Source organism: Canis lupus, chromosome X (assembly GCF_003254725.2).
Source record: "Canis lupus dingo isolate Sandy chromosome X, ASM325472v2, whole genome shotgun sequence".
Classification (NCBI taxonomy): Eukaryota; Metazoa; Chordata; class Mammalia; order Carnivora; family Canidae; genus Canis; species Canis lupus.
Window position 1 is genome coordinate 123,558,876 of NC_064281.1, and position 13,881 is coordinate 123,572,756.

Sequence of the window (13,881 nt, forward strand, 5' to 3'; positions counted from 1 at the left end):
GCAGTTTCCAGTCTTACGGTAGAGGAGAAACGGAAGAAAAGCAGCAACTCATTAGAAAGAGAATGGCCAAAGGGCTCACTTCCAATTGCAGCAAGTTGCACAGACATCAGGAGCGCACCCGGGTCAGACTGCGAAGCGCCGCGGCACAGACGGGAGTGGGCAGAGGAAGGGGGGGCTCGGCCGGAGGCGCTGCTTCCTGCTGTCGGATCCGCGCAGCCACTCAGCGGCCGTGACTGTGGAGCCAGCGACGTGCAGCAGCGTCCTGGAGCCCGAACCGCTTCAGGTGGAAAACGCACACTGGGGAGACTAAGTGCGAAAAAGAGGTCTAAACATTTTTTAAAAAAGATTTTCCTTATTCATTCATGAGAGACATAGAGAGGCAGAGACCCAGGCACAGGGAGAAGCAGGCTCCATGCAGGGAGCCCGATGCGGGACTCGAACCTGGGACCCCGGGGTCACGATCTGGGCCGAAGGCAGATGCTCAACTGCGGAGCCCCCCGGGCGCTCCTCAAATATTTCTTTCATAAAGTGTGTCTCTGATATGTTGAAATGATATCATTTCGGATCACCAGGTTAAACAAAATTCGTTATTAAAGGAGTTTCACCTTTTTTCTTTTTTTGATCGTGCGGCCGCTGGAGGCTTTAAAAGCGCCCGAGCGGCTCGCACTGTCCCCCCATTGGCCAGCAGCGCCCCAGCTGCGCGGGCTGCAGGCAGCAAAGAGCTTTCCACGTCCCTGTGCCTCAGCGTCCGCGTGTCCACTCAGCCGACGCGCCGCCAACGTAAAGGGGTCGGCGAGGGGACGCCGGCAGCCGCTGTCACCCGTCCGCCGCGGCCCCGGCGGGGGTCAGGGACCCGCGGCCCGGGCCACGCCCACAGGCCGGGAGCCGCCTGCGCATGCGCGTCCCGACCGGGCGGGTCCCGAGGCGCACGCGCGAACACCGCCCCCGCGGGGGGCCGCAGCAGCCAATGAGGTTCCGCGGGCGGCCCGCGCGCCTGGGGCTCGGCTCCCGGACCCCGGCCCCGCCCCCGGCCCCGCCCCCCGGGCCGCGGCGCACTACGCAGCGGGCGTCGCACAGGTGGGCGGGCCCAGGCGGCGCGGCCTGACGGCGGCGGGAGTCCGCGCGCTCCCTCGCTGCTGGCGCACGCGGCTCGCGCGCTGTGCGGGGCAACATGGCGGACGCGGAAGGTAGGGGTCGCGCGGCGTGGGTGGCCGGGTGGGCTGCGAGGGCGACGGCGTCGGGGCCGAGGCGGGCGCTGCCCTCCGCCCGGCCGCCCCCGTGGCAGCCGCGGCCTCCGGGCTGGCCTCGCCTCTGGAGCCGGGCGACGGCGGAGGGGTCCTCCCAGTGGCGTGCCTGCGCGAGGCCCGAGCCTCCCGCCGATGGCACCGTCTCCCCAGGGCCCGGACCCCGTCACCGGCGTGGGCCGAGCCGGCGGCCCCCCGCGGCGGGAGACCTGGCAGGACATGTCCCGCCGCCTGTCCGGGCGCCGCGGCCAGCGCCACGCGGAAAGGCCGAAGGAGCGGGCGGGGAAGCAGAGGGGCCGAGGGGCCCCGACTTGCGCTCAGCTCCAGGTGGCAAAAAAGTTCTGTGGGCCGCAGACCGCGGAGGGCACCCTTGAGTGGCCACTTACGGAACTTTCTGGCCCGTGGGGCGAGCACTTGGGCGGCAGGTTTAAGCACGGGCACGTGGTGAACCGTACTGGGAGCCGACATGTGCGACTGCTGCCGGTTGGCTGCGGAGCCTTGCAGCCCACGCGCTCGGCCGTACACACCTCGTGGACCCCAGCCTCGTGGGCCCCACGTCCATTTTCCGCTTGTTCCTGTTCCATCCTGTATTTTAGGCTTCATTGCCCTTATTTTCGGGGAAAACTCCCAAACCTCTTGTCTCTTGTAGTATTAATTTTGCCGAAGAAACATAAGAAGAAAAAGGAGCGGAAGTCCTTACCAGAAGAAGATGTAGCGGTGAGTGGGAATATGTTTTACTTTGGACTAAACGGAAAGGTTAGGGAGGGAGCACATACGTAACAGCTGTTTTTAAAAGTCTCTGATGAATGAGTCAGAATCGGGTAGTGGTTGTGTAGGGACTACACAACGCCAGCCTCCTAAATCTCTCTTGTCCAGGGCACTTTCCTAAATGGTGTTGACGAACACCAGCTGCTCTCCCTGAAATTCTTTCTTATGACACCCACAGACCCACTATCTCTCTTTCTAAGTTACTGTTCCCATCTTTCTGTAAAATTTTATTTCTGAAAACAGAGAGTGCTCATGAGCAGGAGGATGGGCAAAAGGAGAGAGGGAGAGAGTCTCAGACACCGTGGCGCCAGACACAGGACTCCATCTCAGGACCCTGAGATCATGACCTCAGCCCAAATCAAAGGTTACACGCTTAACTGAGCTGCCACCCAGAGGCCCCTACATGTCCCCATCTTGAGGGCACTTCACTTACCCTTCTGAGATCCTGGTTCAGTTCTTTTTCACTTGGGAGGTCCCAGTGAGGAGGCATGGAGATTACCAGCTTTTTTATTTAAGAGGCTTAGACTAACAGGGTAGTAACGGAATTATTCAAAATCAGGTGACAAGTCTGACATTGTGTTTCTGTCCTGTTTAAGGAGATACAACATGCTGAGGAATTTCTTATCAAACCTGAATCCAAAGTGGCTCAGTTGGACACATCTCAATGGCCCCTGTTGCTCAAGGTATGTGGTTGACATTATGTGTCCAATCAGTGCCTGACTTTTAAGTTATTTAAGTATTCAGCAGTTCATTAAGAGTAATTAGCATCAGCATCTTTGAGGAAGTGCCAGATGATACAGTCTAAAGCAGCATTTTTCACGGTATCTCACATGAAGGACCAGGTTTTTTTTTTCATTTCCAGTGCACACAGTACTGTAGTGGAATGCAGTTTCGAGTCTTACAGCAGTGTCCTACTGCCGTCAAAGTTGATAAGTAACTAGTTCTTGGTTTCTGTATTTGACTCCACGTTACAGGCTTGTACCAGTTTGTGTGTCACACTTGGTTCAGAACTGCTTTAGTGCTTCAGGCTATGGGCTTTGAAGCCAGACCAACTGGAGTCAGGCAGTGTGTTACGTTCAAACAGTCATTTAAACTCGGAGGCTGTCTGCTTATGGTTTTCTTCTCTTAGGAAGGCGGGTGAGGACTGTGGGTAGCAATCCATGAAACGAGTTACATAGAGTCTACCATGTAACTGGTCGATACTTACGAGGTGAATGAATGAGATTTGCTTATGTAATTCGACACAGTTGAGTTTCTGTTTGGCCAGATGGCTCTTCCATTCGTATCTGTTTTTCTATCGTAGGTCCTCAGGATATACTAGTAAATTGGGTATGCCAGGGTCCCTACTGTCGTGGAACTTAAACATCTAGGGTTGGGAGATGACAGTTAAAAAATCATTGCTATTTGTGCTAAGCACCATGATGAAACTAAACTGGTCAACGTGAAAGATGAGCTTCAACTGAGGGGAGCTCTTTTAGACCTGGGCAAAGCAGAGGTGGGAGCGGCTGAAGCAGGAACGAACTGGTTGTGTTTGAGAAATGTCGTTGCCACTCTTAGTACCCCAAGAAGTCTTTCTAGAGGAGTGATCAAATTTGAATTCGGTTCCTATAGGTAGTTTTTCCTGTGTATAAGGAGCCTTAATGGTCTGTCACCCTAGATAATGAAAATGCAGGAGCAGAAACCAAGTTTATGAACTTGCGGGTTAACCACATCATGGTTGATAGTGGTGCCGACTCTTGTTTTACATATGTTAACGGCCTGTTAAGTTTTTTTTGTGTTGTATTTTTATTTTCCAGAATTTTGATAAGCTAAATGTAAGGACAACGCACTATACACCTCTTCCTTGTGGTTCAAATCCTTTGAAGAGGGAGATTGGGGACTATATCAGGTAAGTGTGTTGGGACCATGTACTGTTCACACTCCTTTTCTTTTCAAAAAGACCGTTTCAGGGTCGCCTGGCTGGCTCAGTTGGTAGAACGTGGGGCTCATGATCTTGGGTTCATGAGTTGAACCCCACTTTGGTCATACAGTGTACTTGAAAAAATGACCTTTTTTTCACATCATTTCAAGGAGGTAGTAGCATCTTAGAATGACCTAGAATTGCCGTAAATACATAACCTGTACCCATGGTGAACTTTTTTGAATCGTCAGATTTAGTTTTTATGAGAGGGACAGAAATGATGGCACAGTGGTTTCTTTTCCATTTTAGGACAGGTTTTATTAATCTTGACAAGCCCTCCAACCCCTCTTCCCATGAGGTGGTAGCCTGGATCCGCCGAATACTTCGGGTGGAGAAGACGGGGCACAGTGGTACTCTGGATCCCAAGGTGACTGGTTGTTTAATCGTGTGCATAGAACGAGCCACTCGATTGGTGAAATCTCAACAGAGTGCAGGTATGTGGAAGAGGGGATAAAGAGGCAGCTTTTGATATCGAAAGGCTTTCTACATTTCCTTTTCTTCTGCCTTTTGGCCCTTGATAATGGTCTCTTCATCAGTTAAAAATCCTGAGCTGGGATACTCTGTACCGTCTGTCCCTTGCCAGATCCTAGTGCATCTGCCTTTCTTGGAGTTCCCGGTACTGGACATGGTGCACATCAAGTTGACTAGATCTGTTCCTGGCACGGAGGCGGGGCTGTGTGGGTCCAGCTCTAGGCTTACCGCTCCAAGCTCCTCTGGGTCTTTGCTGCTGCTTCTGCCTTAAGTGCCCCTCCCTCATTTTCATCAGGGGAAGCTCTCCTACATGACCTTGCAAGGTTTTTTCCGAAGCAGTCTCTACATTGGGTATTCCAGCTGTCCCTATCAGCACATTGGAAGTTGAACTCCCAATGAGAGAAAGTATCTTTCCTTTCCATGTCCAAACCATGAAATTTGTGTCGAGGGAAATTTTACACAAAGAAGTTGTCAAATTGCATGTTTTTCTTGCTGCACAAAATGGGAATATGAGCATATAAAAATACAGAAAACTCAGTGGCCACACCTGACTACTCTTCTGTCATTTTTTAGGCAAAGAGTATGTGGGAATTGTCCGGCTACACAATGCTATTGAAGGGGGGACTCAACTTTCTAGGGTAAGTTTGTGATTACAGGGAGGGTACCTCTTGGCAACTTGTGTATCTGAGCCCCTAGCTGTCCCTCCAGAGGTCGGTTTTCCTGGCTGACCTGTCTTGTGCCCTTTTCAGTGGGCTGCTCACGCCAGCCCGGGCAGGTACTGCAGATTTGCAAGGGCACTTCAGCCCTGTCCCCTCTGAGGAAAGGGCTCTGATAAGCACTGAGTCATCCCTGTGTCATTGAAGAGAGAAGCAAAAATGGAAAGAGCATTTTAGGTCTTAAACAATTGGAAGAAACTTTTGATTTTCCATTTGTGTACTTAGACTGCCGCAATAGCCCATTTGCTCCTATTGGAGAGTCCATGCATTGAGTCTTTGCTTTGTGCTTACTCCCAGGCCCTAGAAACTCTGACAGGTGCCTTATTCCAGCGACCCCCACTTATTGCTGCGGTAAAGAGGCAACTCCGTGTGCGGACCATATATGAGAGCAAGATGATCGAGTATGATCCTGAAAGAAGATTAGGTGAGTCATTAGGCCTCTGGGCAGCTGAATTGCCATTGACCACATGTGGACAGAAGTGCGTTCTTGAGAGAACTACATTCTCTTGTCAAGAGTAGTTGCCCTTAGTATATGGTGTAGCCGGAGTCTGGTTCTGTTGTGCTTAGTCCTACTGACTTAGAAGAACTCTGGGTTTCTCAGTCAGTGATGTGTTTACTTTGGACAATTGCTACTTTGTGTGTGTGTCTTAGGAATCTTTTGGGTGAGTTGTGAGGCCGGTACCTACATTCGGACGCTGTGTGTGCACCTTGGCTTGTTACTGGGAGTTGGCGGTCAGATGCAAGAACTTCGGAGGGTTCGTTCTGGAGTCATGAGTGAAAAGGTACACTATTATGGGACTAGAAGTTTTAGAGCTGGTACCTCGTATTTTCCCGCCCTTGGTGGAATTTCTGCTTCCTATTCTGGAAAAGACAATTTCCAAAGTGTTGAGTTCAGTTCAGGGCAGCTTCCCTGTTCTGTTAATTAGACTTTGGAACATTGAAGCCTGGGCCGTGAGAGGTGGTTGGATAGAACGCATTACTCTATTCATTTCCTACCTCTCAGCCTACAGAAATGCCTACTTAGACTTCAGTATATCAGCGATTACAGATGTGTAGAAGAGACTGAAGACTAGAGTTTGGGACTAAAATTCAGGTTTGGGAAGTTTGGGGTCTGTTGAACTATTTCAGATACAGTGACACTGAATAATTGTCATATGGCTGCTTTTCAGGACCACATGGTGACAATGCACGACGTGCTTGATGCCCAGTGGCTGTATGACAACCACAAGGATGAGAGTTACCTGCGGCGAGTTGTTTACCCTTTGGAAAAGCTGTTGACTTCTCATAAAAGGCTGGTGATGAAAGACAGTGCAGTAAGTTCTGGGTTGTAAGTGGGCTTTGGACATAATGAGATTCCACAAAGATGAGATACAGTCCGTATTCTGAAAACCTCACTCTATGTAGAGATGAAAGATGACGTGAACCTATTTTCTTTTAGGTTTATTTTTTTCTGGCTTTGTAGATTGGACTCTGGAATGTTTTGTCTTTTTATTTTATTTTTTTATTTTAATTTTTTTTGTTTTGTCTTTTTAATAAGCATTTATGATCAACTTGTTTTTACTAAATCAAAACCAAATATACTAGATTAAACTGAGAAATTTAATGGTAAACGTACTTCCATATCAAAATTAGGCAGATTGTTTAAACATTTACTTTTGAGTTTTCCTAAAGTATCAGTGGTACATAAAATCTGCCTTTCTGTAAGCTGGTAGTTCTGTGTGTGCCTGAGAATCCTTGATGTATTTGCATTGTTGCCAGAAAAGATGTTCTTAGAAAGATAGTATTTATTGATTGGAGAGAGGGAGCATTAGCAGTGGAGAGGGGCAGAGGAGAGAGGGAGAAGCAGATTCCCCACTAAGCAGGGGGCCTGATGTGGGGGACTCGATCCCAGGACCCTGAGATCATGACCTGAGCCAAAGACAGATGCTAAACCAACTGAGCCATGCAGGTGTTCCTAAAAAAGAATTTTGCTTGGGATTAAAAAAGTTAAGATGGGCATTTCAGAGATATGGTAAGCTATGTCCTTGGGAATTTTACTAGGAAGTTTTTTTCTCTTTAAAAATCTTAGTTTGAAAAAAAAAATCTTAGTTTGAGGCTACAAAACTTAAACATCACTGAAATTACCAAGGTATTTTTTTAGTGTGTTTACTACATAACCTTGAGAGTACTTATCTTTTTTTTTTTAAGATTTTAAATAATCAAAAAAAAAAGATTTTAAATAACCTGTATGTATACCCAGCATGGGGCTTCAACTCACAACTCCAAAATCAAGAATCACATACTGTACTGAGTCAGCTAGGTGCCCTGCAAGTAGTTCTTTTAATCACGTGATTAATTATGGCAGGGAGAAAATAGCTAAGTTGAGGGTGTTCGATGCACTTTTTGTATGTTTTGCTTTGTAGTAAGAGACTAAAAGAAAAACTACAGAGGTGTACTAAACTATGCCATTATAATTGAACAAATGTAATCGCGTGAAACAGTGTAAATGCTGGGGCCTCCTTACGCTGGGGTCAGACTGGTGCCCTCTGGGTGAATTAAAGTGGGGGGGTGGAATGTGGTCAGCAAAAGAGATCTAGGTGGATGAAGACAAGATGGCACAAGACCTTGAGCTCTCAGGGAGAGGTGGCCTTCACTTGCATGTAATTGGTTCAGCAGGCCTCGGTAATCTTACTTGCTAGGTACTTTGGGAGCCTGTTACAGGCCAGGTCTCCCCAAAAAGCAAAAAGGTCTCTTAGTTCTGTTATGATTTTCCTCCTTAATGATAAGAAAGAGAAGAATAATTAAGGAAAAGTCAGTCTGGGTTTTGGTAGAAGATGAAAATACTGTTAAGTCCCATGGATGAATGAGGGGCAGGAATTTAAACTCCCCTTTAATGACTTACTTTCTGAGTAAGTGTGTCTGAGGTGCCTAGCTCATAATGGATGGTTGCTTCATAAATTTTTTAATTTTTATTTATTTATGATAGTCACAGAGAGAGAGAGGCAGAGACACAGGCAGAGGGAGAAGCAGGCTCCATGCACCGGGAGCCCGATGCGGGATTCGATCCCGGGTCTCTGGGATCGCGCCCTGGGCCAAAGGCAGGCGCCAAACTGCTGCGCCACCCAGGGATCCCTGGATGGTTGCTTCATACGCCAGATTGCAGCCAATGGCTATCAGTGCCATCAGCCCCATCCTGTAGGCCGAGGCTGCACTGTCAGGTCCACCCCAACATTCTCCTTTGCACCGGCGAGGGTAGGGATGGAGGGTTAGTGCAGTGGCTAGGACTTTGACATGTGATGCTGTCCCTGCAGGTGAACGCAATCTGCTATGGGGCAAAGATCATGCTCCCGGGCGTTCTCCGATACGAGGATGGCATCGAGGTCAATGAGGAGATCGTCGTCATCACCACCAAAGGGGAAGCAATCTGCATGGGTAAGAGGGGACGTTGCCCAGTGTCTTCTGCACATCACAGCCAGGCTCGCTAAGATCAGGCCCCTGAGCCCTGGCTCCGCAGGCTGTCTGGGGCAGGTGAGGGCGGTCAAAGCAAAGGACCGCAGCAGAGACCCAGATGAGGAGGAGGTGGACGGCTCTTCCCTCGTCCCACTGGCTGCTATTAGAGGCCACGTCTTAGCAGCCTGGCTCCAGCGACGAGGGGGAAGATCCTCAATGAGGGGAATAAGTATCTATGGTAATTGAGATGAAGGAGGGGAGGCCGTTTCTTGTCAGCCTGTACCAGTTACCTTGTGAATGTTTAGCTGCTGTTAGATTGTCCCTTAACACTTCCAGTGTTCTGTTGCCCATGTGTGGCCTGAGCCCCCAGCCTGGTGAGGGTATCTTCAGGGTGCTCCGCTCTGACTGCTCCATAGAGCCCTGCTTGCAGCTGAGAAGGGGATCCGATGACAAGCTTTCTTGTGCAAATTAGGCACATTAGGTGAACAGCTCTGCTTTACTTTTTTTTTTTTTTTTTGCTTATTAAGAGGTCTCCTGAGGGCCTAGAAAGCATTGATTTTTATGCAATTAGTGTAAACATTTTTTAGACTGATATTTTTAATATGGTCTCACAGTTTTTTTTCCATATGAACATCCTCAGCAAAGGAAACCTCAAGGCAGTAGAGCTTCAAGTATTAAATGATTTTTTTTGGGCAGCCCTGGTGACCCAGTGGTTTAGCGCCACCTTCAGCCCAGGGTGTGATCCTGGAGTCCCGGGATCGAGTCCCACGTCGGGCTCCCTGTGTGGAGCCTGCCTCCCTCTGCCTGGGTTTCTATGTCTCTCATGAATAAATAAATAAAATCTTTTATAAATAAATAAGTGACTTTTTTTAGAGTTTTTTTTATATTATTTACTTATTTTAGAGGTTTCATTTATTTTGAGAGAGAGCATGCAAGCAGGGTCGGGAGGGAGAGACTCTCAAGCAGACAGTATACTGCACGTAGAGCTCGACACAGGGCTTGATATCACAACCCTGGGATCATGACCGGAGCCGAAATGAAGAATTGGACACTTAACCAGCTGAGCCACCCAGGTGCCCCTTAAATGGGGTTTTAAGATTTCTATAAAATAGTAGAATCAGGGCTCATCACATTCCAAGTTTCTGCCCTCCAAGTCATTCTTCATCTCTTTCCAACACCTGCAGCCATTGCATTAATGACCACAGCAGTGATCTCTACCTGTGACCATGGTATCGTAGCCAAGATTAAGAGGGTAATCATGGAGAGAGACACTTATCCTCGAAAGTGGGGTTTAGGTCCAAAGGTAAGTGGGACTGGGCGTGTGCCCTGCTCTGAGTTACCTTTTCATTTTTGTGTTGTTGAATACTCACTTGGGTAGTTCTCCGCTCTGTCTCTACCACCACAACCTTGCCTTGTACCGGGCTCTGGGGAGTGATGGTGAGTAGAAAAGGGAACATCTCAGACCTTAGAGATTTTACTCTAATGGGGGAAAGCAGATGGGCATCACTAATTGCATGGCTAATGGTGAATTTCAGGCAAGTTGAAGTCCTATCAAAGAGTGTAGAGCGGTTCCTGGCACCTTGGGAGTCCAAAATGAAGGGTTTGACTTGATTGGGGGCGGGAGGGTGGGGAGTCGGGTCTGGGTAAGGGATTTTTGTTGGTTCCATGCCAGCATAAAGGATGTAATAGTATGTGTTGATGAGGTGAAGAAGGGAGGGGAAAGTCTGGGGAAACTGGGATAGTATGTGCAGAGGCCCGGTCGTGGAAGAATGGGGTGAGAGGCGATGCCACCAAATGACATTTCAGAGGCTGTCACTGGTACAGTAGGCTTTGTGACGTTGGGCAAGTCCCATGATTGCTCCTGTTGGAGAGAGTTCTGAGTGCCTTGCAGAGAGGGGTGAGGCCCAGCTGGGAACCCACGAGGGAGAGGAGCCTTATTTGAGCGATCCTAGTACCTGCTTCTCGCGTTACACTGTTCTGATGTCGAAACCCCAACTGTCTCCCAGGCAAGTCAGAAGAGGCTGATGATCAAGCAGGGCCTTCTGGATAAGCACGGCAAGCCCACAGATAGCACACCTGCCACCTGGATGCAGGAGTATGTGGACTACAGGTGAGCACAGGGTGCTTCAGAGCCCCAGGCGGGTGGAGACGGCCCCTCGCCGCCTGGATGCAGTAGTAGTTCCCCAGCTACAGGTGAGGACGGGCGCCGGCGGGGTGGGGTTGGGCCGGCGCAGAGCTGCTGTCGCGGGACTCCGGGGACCTGCGTGGTGCTCACGAGGCCTTGGGGCCTGCGCAGCAGACAGTTGCCCTTTTCTAGTCTGGCTCGAGGGACTCTAGAGGGAGTCCGTCTGCGACAGTAAGTGGTGAGCTCGTGTCTGTCATCAGTATTTTGACGATGGCCGTAGACTTGCCAGATAGCGCTGTGGAGGATGTGGCAGGGCCTCCCCGGAAAGCCGCCCTGCGTGTCTGACCTCCTACCTCTCTTGCAGCGACTCTGCAAAGAAAGAGGTGGTAGCCAAGGCAGGAACAGCCGCACAGGAAGTCACCGAGGTAGTAAAGTCCCCCAAAGTGGCTGCCGAAGTGGTGAAAGCCCCGAAGGTAGGTGGCATGCTGCAAGCGCTGCGCCCTGTGCCCGGCGGAGGGGGGGTGTCCGCTGGTCCTGAGCGTGATTGCACACCAGGCCCGTGTTGTGGCCCCACGCAGCCCGCTCCCCACCCCCGCACAGCGGAGACCATGCTGTGCCAGGCGTCGGGGTGCCCGTCGGTGCTGAGCGGGTTCCAGGGGGCGTTCCCTGCTGTGGCTGCCAGGAGCGCTACGGGCTCAGCTCACATTGGCCTCGGCTCCCACCTCAGCTGAGGCAGCAGTGCTGGAGCGCAGAGGGGTCCATGGGCTCCTGGCCCCACCCTGGGTCAGATGGTGGCACAGCTGTGTGGAAATCCACTGTGCGAAGCTCGGGGGGCAGAATCACCTGAGGCTGACCACCTCTAGGCAGCACGGGATCGGTGTTGGGAAGTTGGAGGACAGTAGGCAGTAGTACCTCGACTTCTCAGGGTTGGGGACCCGCGGCTTGAGAGTACAGCGTGGGTGCAGGGAGCGAGCTGGGAGGCGCTGCTGGCTGCCCCCTGGGGCCCCCGGCCCTGCTGCTCCGGTGCTCCTGCTGGGCCCGTGGCTTCCCGGTCTTTGGGGCGGAGGTTGTTTGAATCCTCTGCAGATGAAGGCTCTCTTGGGGGTCGTAATGAGGAAATGATCGTGTTGGGTTGAGTCGGGAAGTCCTCTGGCGCTTCCCGTGTTCTTACTGGACGTTTCTTCCCCACTTTGCCCACGATCTCACATTTGATCACTTGTCTGCACCTTAGCGGAAGCGAGACAGTGAGAGCGATGAGCTGTCTCCACAGCTGCTCAAGAAGGAGAAGAAGAAGAAGAAGAAGGAGAAGGCCAAAGCTGCCGCGGAGGGCGCGAGTGAGCCCGCAGATGGGGTATGTGGGGAACGTGGTTGGGAGGCCCGCGCTTGCTTAGCCGGAAGGGGCAGGGGGCAGCGTTTGCTGGCAGCCGCTCGTGCTGCAGACTGTTGATGGCGGGGCGCGTCTGAGTGGCGTCTCTTGCGGACTGTCTAAGAGGGGACATTGGGGCCTCCCTGAGAAGGTCCGAATATCCTCACTGGTCCGGAGGCGGCTTTATGGGGCCTTTGGAAGTCGAGCCGATTGGGTTGTTAACGGACGCACTGAGGCTGCCCTCTCTCTCCCAGGACAGTGACAGCGCCAGGAAGAAGAAGAAGAAGAAGAAAATAAAAGCGGAGGTGGTTTCGGAGTAGTGGACGCCAGCGCAGGCACGGTGCCCGGTCGGGAGGAGACATTAAAGCCTTACTGAGAAAACGTAACTCTTTTGTTCTTGAGGGAATGGAACGCAGGTCCCAGGAAGCTCGGAGAGTTCAGCGCTTCGCAGCTGCTCCCTGAGAACTCGGGGACGAGACCCGGCGTGCTCCCCCCACCCTGTCCTGTTCTAAGGATGTGGGTGCAGGAGGCAGGCTCGATGCCGCCCGCTGCGCTTCTCGGGAGAGCTGGGAGTCCCCTCCCTCAGATCCAGGGTGGCCCAGGAACGTCTGCGGGCGGCGCCCGGTGGCTGTCGCGACATCTAGCCCTCTCCTGCTTTGCACCCCCCCCAACTCATTTTAAAAGTCTCCACACGTGGCCCAGTGACCCGATGTGGAGCAAGGAAAAGAACTGAATCCTGTTGGTCACTTGGGGGATCAATCTTTTGTCCCGTGTCCTAGGAGGACAGTGGTCTTTTCTGGTGTCAGAGCCATCTCTGCCCCCCCGTGTGTGTCCCTGTCACAGGCAGGCCATCCCGTCAGCTCTGTCCAGCCCCCCGCCCCTCCCCGGCTTTAGCGGCCCTTTGTGCCCCTTCAGAGCCTGCGTGGACAGCCTCACGCACTTGAGTCCATCTGCCTACTTGTGTTTGTGACAGAAGCTAGGAAACTATTCCAGACTCTCTCTTTTAACCCTCTTTTACTTTCAAAGGATGAAATTACTTCTTGCTGGGAGAAGGTTGTACTTTTTACTTAATAAAGTCTACTTGTTTTTAAGTATTTCTGTTGGGTCTTTTATCGCAGATGTAAAACTAGCAAAACAAAAAATATAAACTAGTTTGATTAAAAATCTAGGGGACTTTATGTCCAATTTGGAACACAGGGCTAGTTCATTGCTTCCTTTTCTTTCCCTGGTTCTGAGTTGCCCCATTCATTCTGGGGCCCGTTCCCTGGCATGGAACTGAGTGAGGGCTCTGGAATCTTCGCTGAGGACATGGACTAGATGAAAGGGGGAACCCTCACAGTGATGTCCTAGACATGGGAAGAGGAGAGGAATGGGGCTGGCAGGAGGTGCCCCCCCCATGCATGGGCTGGGGTCCCTCCCTGCAGCGAGGTGAGGCCCGAACTTGAGGCTCAGTGTGCGCCTGAGGGTCTCGCGGGGACTAGAGCTCCGGGAGCCGCGGTGGGGGGGGCGCTGGGGCCCCAAGTGCGTAGCAGCCCAGCAGCTCCGCGGGGGCAAGGAAGCGGGGTGTCTCCCTCTGCAGGCTGTGGGCAGCGGGCGTGAGGTGCTCTGGGAACTACTTGGGGGGGGGGGAGCTAAAGGGAACGGCTGCCCTGGCCGTCCGGGCAGCGGAAGTGGCGGGATCACAGCTCAGCTCTGCTCCCAGCTTGTTCTCCGCGTCGCACGTGTGCGTCCAGGTGCGCACAAGAGGCCACACTGTCCTCGGCGCGGCACGGCCCCCGGGACGCCGGGTTGGCCGCTGGAGG

General features: G+C 51.8%; 1 protein-coding gene and 2 non-coding genes across 3 annotated transcripts; all 3 read left to right on the forward strand.

Moving 5' to 3' along the window:
- Positions 1-1,038: 1,038 nt before the first annotated feature.
- On the forward strand, positions 1,039-13,170 carry DKC1 (dyskerin pseudouridine synthase 1). Its single transcript, XM_025460537.3, has 15 exons — positions 1,039-1,187; positions 1,894-1,961; positions 2,609-2,695; positions 3,809-3,900; positions 4,222-4,406; positions 5,017-5,081; positions 5,457-5,583; positions 5,811-5,941; positions 6,329-6,472; positions 8,450-8,570; positions 9,773-9,891; positions 10,595-10,698; positions 11,078-11,186; positions 11,945-12,064; positions 12,334-13,170. Exons 1-15 carry the CDS (start codon positions 1,172-1,174, stop codon positions 12,397-12,399), a joined length of 1,554 nt encoding a protein of 517 aa, XP_025316322.1. The 5' UTR covers positions 1,039-1,171; the 3' UTR covers positions 12,400-13,170.
- Positions 6,035-6,171, forward strand: LOC112668609 (small nucleolar RNA SNORA36 family). Its single transcript, XR_003141740.1, has one exon. It is a non-coding gene; the product is annotated as a small nucleolar RNA SNORA36 family (small nucleolar RNA).
- Positions 10,882-11,008, forward strand: LOC112668610 (small nucleolar RNA SNORA56). Its single transcript, XR_003141741.1, has one exon. It is a non-coding gene; the product is annotated as a small nucleolar RNA SNORA56 (small nucleolar RNA).
- Positions 13,171-13,881: the final 711 nt, after the last annotated feature.

What these genes read in the sequence shown, in the direction of transcription:
- DKC1 (XM_025460537.3), top strand. An exon ending in GGGGGACTCAACTTTCTAGG is followed by an intron (nt 5,082 to 5,456) that starts GTAAGTTTGTGA and finishes GCTTACTCCCAG; the next exon opens with GCCCTAGAAACTCTGACAGG. An exon ending in TGGTGATGAAAGACAGTGCA is followed by an intron (nt 6,473 to 8,449) that starts GTAAGTTCTGGG and finishes CTGTCCCTGCAG; the next exon opens with GTGAACGCAATCTGCTATGG.